General features: G+C 38.5%; 1 protein-coding gene across 1 annotated transcript; it reads right to left on the reverse strand.

The window, feature by feature from the left end:
* Positions 1-84: 84 nt before the first annotated feature.
* On the reverse strand, positions 85-9,698 carry fbln5 (fibulin 5). Its single transcript, XM_043256403.1, has 11 exons — positions 9,306-9,698; positions 8,491-8,545; positions 8,191-8,239; positions 7,775-8,095; positions 3,128-3,250; positions 2,623-2,739; positions 2,405-2,521; positions 2,164-2,286; positions 1,694-1,820; positions 1,384-1,579; positions 85-986 (listed from the first exon to the last, which is right to left on the reverse strand). Exons 1-11 carry the CDS (start codon positions 9,347-9,349, stop codon positions 825-827), a joined length of 1,434 nt encoding a protein of 477 aa, XP_043112338.1. The 5' UTR covers positions 9,350-9,698; the 3' UTR covers positions 85-824.
* Positions 9,699-11,112: the final 1,414 nt, after the last annotated feature.

An 11,112-nucleotide genomic window follows, 5' to 3' on the forward strand; every position in this document is an offset into this window, starting at 1 on the left:
TTATAACTGCCTCCTTTTATCACATGCTAAAAATGTCAAGGAATGACTCTAAATCTGCCAATATTAAACACAAACCAACAAAGGTTCAGGTCATCAAATTTGTGTTTATTGATTGACCAGGCTCTCTTTACCTGTCAAATAAAAACAGATACACAGAGGGAATTCCGCACAGATGCAATAAGAAGTTCTGAGCCAAAATAAAGGCTTTTTTTAAAGACTTCCCTGGGAAACGGATGCTAAAGGTGCGCTGCAGACTCCTGTCAGAGATAGAACATTTTTAAAAATGTGATTTTGTAGCACGTGCCAGCCTGGCAGCTCTCTCACTGCTTGGGGTCATCAAAGGTCAAAAACAAACGAAAGCGGAGCTCAAATACTCACATTCACTTTGAGAAAATGTGACACAGGTGCCACTAAAAATAGAAAAACAAATCCAGCTTTACAAAAAACAAAACAAAACAAAAAATCAAGACACTTAAGGATCTGCAAGTGCGGCAAGAAATAGTACAATGGGCATAGCAGAACAAACAAGAAAAAACACAACATAAATATTCTTCTGTGTATGGGTACATGCGTGTGACTGCAGATTGCAATGACAGCCAGGCAGCCTAATGAAAAACCTGCATTATGAATTATCAAACATCAGCACAAGCTCCGCCCACCAGAGAGCAGACGGAGAGGGTGATGACCACATGAGAGTCCAGATCCACAGAACAAACAAAATGAAGAAATGCAGCTGCCTGACGGGTAGTGCAGTAACAGGAAGTCCAAGATAGAGGTATAGGGGCCATGAAGAGGTGAGAGGTCAGAGGTTCATTTGTCAAGCCTCAGAATGGATGTTCAGAAACAAATATTGTGAGACGTATGATTGAACTGCCTCTGAAGTTGATGACGTTGTTAACGGTAACCATCTCTAGATCAAGAACGATGGTCTTCGGTCCTTTAATGGGCCGGGCCAGAACCAAAGTTGCACTGATATTACTGGTTTGCTGTGGAAAAAAAAGTAAAGAATGTTTTTTTTAATCCATTGTCAGTCACTCTTTCTCTTCAGAGTTGAAACACTGCTTGCCCACATGGACAAATTAAATGAAAACAAACTCTTTCAGCAATTTCAACTGGTATTTGATTAGCTAAGGGACTCCTAGGACCCATAAAGATTTTGTGGTTTGGCTCAGAGTAATTTTGAAGCAGTCTGATAGAAATCCTACAGCTCCCTCTAGTGGTCGCTTTTAAAAATAAACTAAAAAAATAGTATACAGTCTGTAAGATGTTTAAACCGTTTTTGAAAGTATTTTATACTCACAATGGCTGCATTTATTTGCTAAGAATACAGTAATATTATAAAATATTACTTATTTGATATAATACAAACAGAAGCCCATTTACCCGCATGTAAAACTCTCGCCCCTCATTGCCAGACTTGATCTGAAAGATGTAAAATGCTCCAGGGTAACGTGTGGTGGCCTGCATTTGAAATATATCGGCAGGAATACTGCGGCCGGAAGACAAATCCATATGCCTATACAGGATAGTGAAGGGTCGTTCTCGGCAAGCGGGATTCTCAGCAGAGCACATGCATTGACTGAGAGAGAAAGAGAAAAGTATATTCAGAACATGCTGCAACTGCTCAACAACAAAAAATCAAAGCACTGACAAAAGCTAACATGTTTTCTTTTGCCATCATTCAAAAACTCACTTGTCACTGAGCTCTATGTAAGGTGGATCACACCTCAGAGGGTCCAGACATGTGTAACCTCCCTGGAAATTGAAACACGTTTGTGTTGTTGTACAGGTGTTGTTACCAGACTCACATTCATTGAGGTCTTGAAGATCAAACACACAAGAGGCAGAAGTCAGGTTATTAACATCATCATGGTCATTAGCGACAGCAACAATGACTACAACGTCAATTATTAAAAAAAAGCTAAGTGGTGCAGCAGATATAATATAGTCCTGAATATTCTGCTAATGGCTATGGTAAATGTCGAATGCAAATTTACAAATCTAAGAAAATGTAGAGGCTATAAATATTTATATATCTTACTTGCTATGAAACTGTATTTTTTATTTATTTTTTTGAAAAGTATTCCTCTCTCTACATACATACATACATACTTCGACAAAATCACATTGAAAGAAGCACACTAAATAAAAATTTACGCATACCTTCACAGCTTCTTCCATCCTCATACACGTAATATCCAGAAGGACAAATGCAGGAGAATGATCCTGGTGTGTTCACACACGTGTGCTGACAAAGGAAGTCTGAGAAACTGCACTCGTCCAGATCTAAGAACGAGTAGTGATAAATACAGACACATTACACATCAGTGCACACAGTCACAAAATCTAAATTGTTCTCAGTCTCCTGTCTTCCTCTATTCGTCTCTGCATCTCCTCTGATTACCATTGCAGGTGGTCCCATCAGAAGCGAGCTCGAAGCCCTCATCACAGGTACACATGAATGAGCCGTACGTGTTCAAACAGCCGTGAGAGCATGGGTTTGTCTCACATTCGTCCACATCTGGCGAGGCAGGAAGAGGAAGAAGATGGCAGATTTTTAAGATTTTCAGTAAACTATTTCAGTAAACTAAACAATAATGATGTTCCTGTGTATGTGTGCACCTTGGCATGTCCTGATATCAGTATTAAGAAGGAATCCAGGGCTACAGGAACAGGAATATGAGCCAGGGACATTAGCGCACAGCTGCTGGCAGTAACCATAGCGACACTCATCAATGTCTAAAGAAAGGTGAGTTAGAGAGCACTAAATACGCAAACAGTAGTCACAACTGAGTTAAGACATTGTTTGGTGTCAAATAAGACTGGCCTATTCATTATTTAAACATCAAACAGACATTAAATAGATTATAATTTACACCACTGTTCAAAAAGTTTTGGGGTAAGAAATGTAATGTTTTCACAAGAAGTCTCTGCAGCCCCTTTATTTGATTAAAAATACAGTTATATTGTGAAATATTACTAACATTTAAAATAATTTGTTCTATGTTAGTGTCATTTAAAATGACATTTATTCCTGTGATAGCAAAGCGTGATGTCACATGTTGTAACATCAGAAATGAAAGCATATAACATCAAACTATCCATTCATAATGTCTGTAAGTCTTACCTTGGCACTGTCCACCCACCAGCCAGTAGCCCTCGGTACATGAGCAGGTATATCCACCGGCTGTATTTATACACACTTGAGTCGGGTTACACTGGTGTGACTCTGCCTCACATTCGTCAACATCTAAAAAAAAAAGAAAGATAGCCAAAGTCAGTTCCCACCAGTCTAAATCCACTATCCACTTTAAAAACTCAACTAAATCATATTGATGTATGTAACTTCACAAAACTGGGTTGCACTTTATTTTACAGTACATGCACCTATATGTACTTAATGTGTACCTACCTAAGAAAGTAAACTAGTAACTACATGGGATAGGTTTGGCTTAGGGGTAAGTTCATAGTTAGTACTTAGTCATTGTAATTACTATATTAAGTACACAATATGTACAAGAGGAACAGGATTCTAAAATAAAGTGCTACCCTTAAATGTTTTATTATTATGAGAATATTGATACACAACACTGAATCTGTCCCTTTGTAGAAAGTGCTTCTTTTCTTTAAGCTAAGCAGGCCTGTTACACCTCAAACTCTATCCCAACCTCGTAAATCTTACGTTAATATCACCTCTTACACAAATAGCTAGTCTCACACAATGCATTTCCAAAACTGGAGTTCATATCTCTCTTTTGCACTCTCGCTCATACATTATCAGCACAATTCCTTATGAGGGCATCATATGCTTTAAAAATACCCGAAAAAGCACCCTTGGTTCGCAGACTATGAAGTCACATGTTTTAAAAGTAAGCAAATGTTACTATGAAAGTGATGAGGGCGTGATGGATTTGGGGGGTTGGGGACCGTGTGAATGCCAGATAATTAGTTTCTTTTGGTTAAAGCTGCCAACAGTCCCACTGTTACTATATGGGTAGAGTGATGCAATGGGTCCTGGCAAATCAAGGCGAAATTCCACAAGAAGTTACTTGTGCACTTTAAAATTACCCATTCACTTGCATCTGACTGTACAGTATAATCACAAAGGTATTGCCTGTTTTGCATTACGCCTACCAGGAATTTAACTTTTGTGTTAGCAGCCATTATACACATCACAAAGCATTATTACGAGGTGGAATCATTACAGCCAGGTCTGATAGCAGAGATGGGGCCACATGAGGCCCAGCTGCGCCCCGGAGAGTGAAGAAGAGCATCTGGGTTACATGTGTACTATCACACACATCTGATCTGAGGTGAAAGGATCTGGAGCATTCTGGGAATGCCAGCATTTTGGAGATCAGATCTGATCCAGAGACTGCGCAGTAAATTTTGCACAAGATTTCAATGAGGGTTAGAGGAAAGACATGGTGTGTAAATGAAAGAGAGGGAATGCGTCTGCATGTAAAAGAGGAAGAAAGATCATTGATAGAAAACTTTGATGGGTGATATCGTTCATGTGGTCAAAATCATGACTTTTTATTAGACTTTTAACAATTTACTATGGTACAATTCATTAAAGTTAACAAGAGGACCACAAACCAGATGTTGCTGAGGTCATTAAATCTAATCTTCACATCAGGGATATTCAATCCCTTAAAAGTAAGCCCAGGGGAAATCTGAAGACTTCATATTTTGGAAAATCTGCGATTCCGTGAAATAGATTTTATACATGATAAATGTGTTAAACTGCACTCATACCATTCTAATTGTTAGCTGAAAGCAAAATCAACAAACAAATATGCAAGAGGATTGGGAATTTATATGAATGACAGGTATTATAATTTGTACTCACACAACATGTGCAAGACTAAACCTTTCAGGCATGGAAAACGTGTAGATGATTAATACGAACAAACAGGTTGAGGTCAATCCAGGACCCAAGAATCTGGCACCAACTCAAAACTCTTGCTTCTTTACGCACATCTTCATTCCAGAGATTTAATGTCTGTGATCTGTTGCCGCACACTGATTGTTTAAATTATATCAAAGGCATTTACAGTCCACCACTGCAATAGTTCAAACAGACCGGTCAAGCAACACTTCACACAGCCTATGTGAAATAGCTGGAATCATTATACTAACGTGAGGTGTACAGTGAGCCAGGGTAGCAATTATGTTTAGTGTGGAATGTCTGCAGCCACAAGATTATTATTTGAAAGTGAAACAATAGCGAAAAGTACAATAAGAGAGTGAAATTTTTAAACGCAATTGCTTTTTCTTTATCTAAAGAATCAGTAATTGAAGAATCAACTTGTAGGAGCTACTCAACTCTTTCAGCTTAATCTAATCCATCCTACACTGACTTTGCACAAAAAATACAAAATGAAAGCTTGATACAAAAAATGTGCTATTTGCTACTATTCAAAAGTTAGGCTCCAGAAGATTTAAAAAAAAAATTGCAAGAAATTATTACGTATTTTAGCGAGGATTACTTGAAATGTTCAAAAGTTAGAGACATTTAAAAATATTTCAATTTAGATTTCTATTTGTATTTCAGATTTCTATTTCAAATGAATGCATTCATCATATAATCCTGTAAAAAAAACTATATCAGGTTTTCAGAAACATATTAAGAAGCTTTAAAATCTACAAAAATATTAAACATTTATTTTGTAATATTAGTTTTTTTGTACTGTATGTTGATCATATAAATGCATGAGACTTCTTTTCAAAAGCATAAAAAACCTTAGCAACTCCAAACCTACGAATGCTAGTGTATATTCTAAAACAGCATTACATATAAAGTTCAATGACTCAGAAATAATACTGACATCATACCTCAATTTCCAGACGTCCCTCTAAGCTAGAGCACATTAATTAGTCTGCGGTACTAGAGCCACTCCACTTTTGCTGACAGACACTAGTTACAGTCCTACAGGCTGAGTAGGCAAGTTTCAACTTGACAAATCAAATAATTTTGGACATTTTTCAAGTTCCCAACCAGAATCAGATCATTTAAGCTCTTGAATTTTGGATTTTATGCAAAGCATCCACATTCCTGAATCACAAGTGAGCTTTAGATCTTCTTTTCTCAAGTTTCTCCTGAGCTGAACTGTCTTTCAGAGGTTTGCATGGATTTTAAGAAGTGTCTATAAGCTTTACTGAGGCTAAACACAAGATTGATGGGATTTATGATGGCACATTTCAGGCACTGACTGGGTTGACTGTTTTAGTCCTTCAAGCCATAGCGCCACTGGCAAGAAAAGGGCATTCCCTGGCTTTCACAAACACACGCTAACATTAAGATGAATGATGGAATGGTGTAACACAACGTACTTCCTGCGCAATTTCAGTTCCATAACAGCATCCCTTAACATAAATAACAAACACACTGCATAAAGAACACAAATTGCACAGCTGCTCTGTGACAGATCTCATTCAACAACCACTGACTTCATGTTTGGCACGAGCAACCACAGATGCTGAGATCGCAATGGCTTGCCTTTACAAAATGCTGGTCTACTGAATGTCTCAGTGGCTTTATAAGACCATTATCTGTGTCCAAAATTGAACACAGCACATAACATTCATCTTCATTACTCAGTCCAAGCTTTTCCCAGGTCAGGACATGTGCATATCCGCATAAGCGAAATCATGAGCATATCTGTGCGTGTATCTTCTTTGTAACATGACCGTCTTGGGCTTAAAAGGTAACAAATCTATCATTCTGTGATTCTGCAGAGGAGCAAGAGAAGACTGGAGAATGCATTAACTCCAAAAGGCTGGCACCAATTCGAGACAAATCTGCAGACCATATCGAAAAATACAGCAAGCAGTCATTTGTGCTACCATTTATCATATGGCACGTGAAATAGGTCACCACACTGACACGCGTAAAGACTCCAACAGCACAATATATAACACCTATATGGATCAAAGCAATAAATCCCCGGAGATATCACCGACACCACACTGAGCTCAACAGCTTCAACAGAAACAGACCACATAGAGTCAGTTACAAACTGTTGATTTACAACAGTGAATAAGACACTCTAAAACCGTCTCGTTGAATTGTAAAGTTGGATCCCAGTAAACAGGGCTAAATGCCAGTTCCTGCGTGTCTCTTCCTGCCTCTTCACAAGATGTAGTTTGTTCTGAGGTTCAACAGTATTTTGTGGTTCCACACTAATGACTGATCCAGTCCAAATTACGAGATTCATTCTGCTGAAGTCTTTAAGATGCCACTCAGCCCACCGCAGCCATTACTAAATTACAGTCCAGCACAGAACTGGGTCTTTGCATCATTTCAAAGCGAGAAGACCCATGGACCATTGCAGAAAATGAAGTAAACATAAGACCACAACCTGATGTGACCCAAAGTTAATATCAACCATGTCTCAAAGAATCTTATTCTTAGCTTGAGTTATGTATCCTAAAATAAAAATTGCTTTACAATACCAGCTAATTTACAAAGACAGCAAACTGAATGAATTTATGTTTCTGAAGACATTAAAAGCCTTTTAAATACATATTAAATAAAGTCATAAATTGAATATATTTTTAAATATATTGTCATATTTCTATATTTTTTTATATATGGTTGGCCTGGTCTGAATGGTAACCTAAAAGCAGTCAAGATCATTATTTGGTTGGCCAAATGGACTAAGACCTGCATTTCTGCATTTGACCTTTCAAGTGCCATCTTTAACTAACATTATTAAAAGAAAATTTGATCGAGGATAGAGGAATGTATATGAACATGAAGCAAACTTACCAACACAAGTACCATCGGCACCAAGTGTATATCCAAGGATGCAAGGAGTTGACCGGCTCACTATTGGGTAGCTTGGACCAGGGCCTGGACCAGGACCTGCTCCAACAGGAGGAACGTTAGGAATTAATGGTTCAGAATATCCCAACGATCTGTCAGGGTAGGACTCTTCGGGATAGGAAGGCTCAGGATAGGAACGTGGACTATTTCGGGCATAGGATTGGGAGTAGAGTCCGCGGGGGATGCACAGGTATCCACCGTTCTGATTTACACACTGCATGTCCCCCCGGCACGGGTCTGGCAGTGTCCGACACTCATCAATGTCTGAAAACATATGTTGCGTAAGAGGTGGAGTAAACAGCTGTATTTGAAACACAAGTTTCAATGATCATTGTAATAACACAGCAGAAGTAACTAACCGATACACTGTCTGGCACGGCGGTCGTAAGTAAATCCATCTGTGCAAGTCTGGAGAGAATCAGGGATTTTATAGTCAATGCAATAGATAAACAGCAGTTTATGGAGTTCTTTAAGTAGTTATGTTGAAGTAGCTTAATATTGCTATTGTATGATAAAATTAATGTTTATGTTAAAAATGTACAACAAATCCGGAAAAGCAAGCAAAAAACAACAACAAAAAAACAAGTAAGGCACTTTTATTACGACACATGTTGAGCAACAGTCCCAAGCATGAATGACTCAAAACAAAACACACTTACCTGACTTTTGCTGGAGTGAATGCAGAATATGATACATATTAAAATGGACAACATTCTATGAATAAAAAAACAAAATACCTAGGTAAATCATTCTGAAAACAAAAAAACGCATGAAAATGTTTGTTTCATTCATTGGTATAGCCACTGAATGGCCACTGAAAACCAGTAATATCAAGTTGGATCATTTTTACTGATTTATTTTTATATTTACATATTCTTTTGAAGCACCATGACAGTAATAACATTTAACATGTAGCATCTACATGTCTTCCTTTCTATAACTTACCACAATAGTGACTAATGTTAATTCAGTTACATATTCATCACATACCAGCACTTATTAATTTGGTACTTGTTACCATCTCAACAGTGACAAATAAATATTCAGTTATTGCTGGTAACCTGCTGAGACCTGTGGTTCAGATATTAACTGTTTACTTCTGATATTCCAATTGTTGTTAGTATCCTTTCAAGTTTAACACTGGTATTAGAATTTGTTCTATAAAAAATTGATCATGGCTATTTATTGGACATTAGTATGAATATTAATCATTCAGACTACTTAGTACATTACATTAATGGCAAGTAGCAAATTGTCACTTATAGAATAAGTGACAAGTATAGTTATAGTTACTTGTCAATACTGGAATGGTAGCTAACAGCAACTTAATAAGTACTACTGACTATTAGTTACTATTAAAATAAGTAACAGTACTCAAATTCAGTTAAAATTAGGGTATAGGATTACTTACTAGCATGTCAAAAATAAGCACTATGGCATAAAATAGATACAATAGATAACTAATTAAACTCACCTTTTGTTGGTCGACCAACTCAAGCCACGTAGTTCAAATAACATGTTTATGTGGGTCCTTGTGGTTCCCTTGGAAAGAACGTCACACCGCCGACCAGTAAACCCCTCGCAGTATGAAACGAGTTGATCTTTGTGGTTTTACTACCTTTACGGGCTCGCAGGACCCAAAGCGCCAAACGAAGTGCCCAAAGCGTCCCCTCCGCGTACGCGCGTTCACTTGAATGTCGAGACGCTTGGCTTTGGTCACCCGATGCGGCCGCCCTGTCGACCGATGGCAGGAACGTGTGAGAACATTGACCAATAGTAAGAGGAGGGTCTTACTATATAAAAAAAGAGAAAACTTGCTGTATTTCTCCGTACTCGGCCCACTCCACGGATTGTTTAGCAATGCAAATAAACGGGCCCCCAGAGCACTTGGCCAACAGCTGGATCCCATCAAAGACAGACAGCCCCCTTTGGAACGAAAGCGCGCACAGGGAGCTGCCACAGACCCGAACGAGGAGAAGGAAGAAGGCAGTGAGGAAAACCGAGCAGAGGATCTATAAAATGACGCATAATTAAATTGTAGGGCTCACCAGCCTGCTTAAATTTAGAGGAGAGCTTCTGCACGTTACGGCGTCGAGTACTCGCGGCAGACAGACCCCTCCAAGCATCACCAATATGAAATAATAGAATAGTTCAGGCTTTTAGCAAAGCAGCAAAGTTTCCTACTTTAAGGGCATAAAATTCCGACTAGGTGTGTAAAACACAGACAGAACGCGTCTTATATAAAATAAACGCTAGCTAGTGTATATTGTTGCTAACCGTGACAGCAGGCTGCTCTCTCGTGTATCAGCGGAATCACTTTTGAATATCAAAAATGTACGCATCACAAATAGCCCCTATTACAGAATATTAACTAATTAGCTAAATTAAATGAATATTAAAGCATGTTAGAGACACAAGAGCCGTTGACAATAGTTTTTCAATGGCTCCGAGTGACCCTATAAATCAACAATTTTGGACCTTTAAGAACACTTTATGGAACCTTATGTTTGCCATTTTTCTATTAACCTAAACAATAGAACCTTAATAGAATTCTTGTCAAAAAAAATTGCCTATCTAGGCCCTATATAGACTTATTAATAAAAGTTGATTTTTGCCCACTGACTGGACATGACCACAGTAAATGTCACCCTGATCCGCATCTTATTAGCTATTGGCCAGTGTAAATATGCTGAAATAGCCTTGTACCGCTAAACTTTGAGCTGTTGACACACTCGGCCCCCACACTTAACTGGAAAGCTGCACACACACAGGCACAATTTGTTTTTAATGTAGCATTTTATGTCAGCTAGCTTTGCTTTTGCTTTTGACTATTGATGAATTGGGTTTAGAATAGGTTTGGCAGCTTAGCAGTCCAGATGTGGACTGAATTCAGCAGGGAAGACTGTGCTGGGAGACTGAGACAGTTTATCAGAGATTTTTGGCACGGATTAGGCTAGAGTCAGTGGTCACATCACTGGGTACTAGCACACTGCCATACACCCCCTCTGCTGCTTTCTTGAAATAACTCAGCTATTCAGTGGCAACTGTGTGAATTCAATCACCAGGCTTACTACAGTATGGCAAAAGAGCAAGTTTTTTGGAGAGTTGCATCAGTTACAAGTACTGCGAGCCATTGAACGCATCAGTCATACGTTACAGAACTCTTTTTTTTTTTATTGCTGAGACATTCATTAGACTCTTAAATACAAATATTTTCAGGTTTGGGGTGATCAAAGTCTGCCAGATTAACACGCCCTCTAGGCAAAAGCCCTTTTGGATTG

The sequence above is a fragment of the Puntigrus tetrazona genome, chromosome 13 (assembly GCF_018831695.1).
Source record: "Puntigrus tetrazona isolate hp1 chromosome 13, ASM1883169v1, whole genome shotgun sequence".
NCBI classification, from domain to species: domain Eukaryota; kingdom Metazoa; phylum Chordata; class Actinopteri; order Cypriniformes; family Cyprinidae; genus Puntigrus; species Puntigrus tetrazona.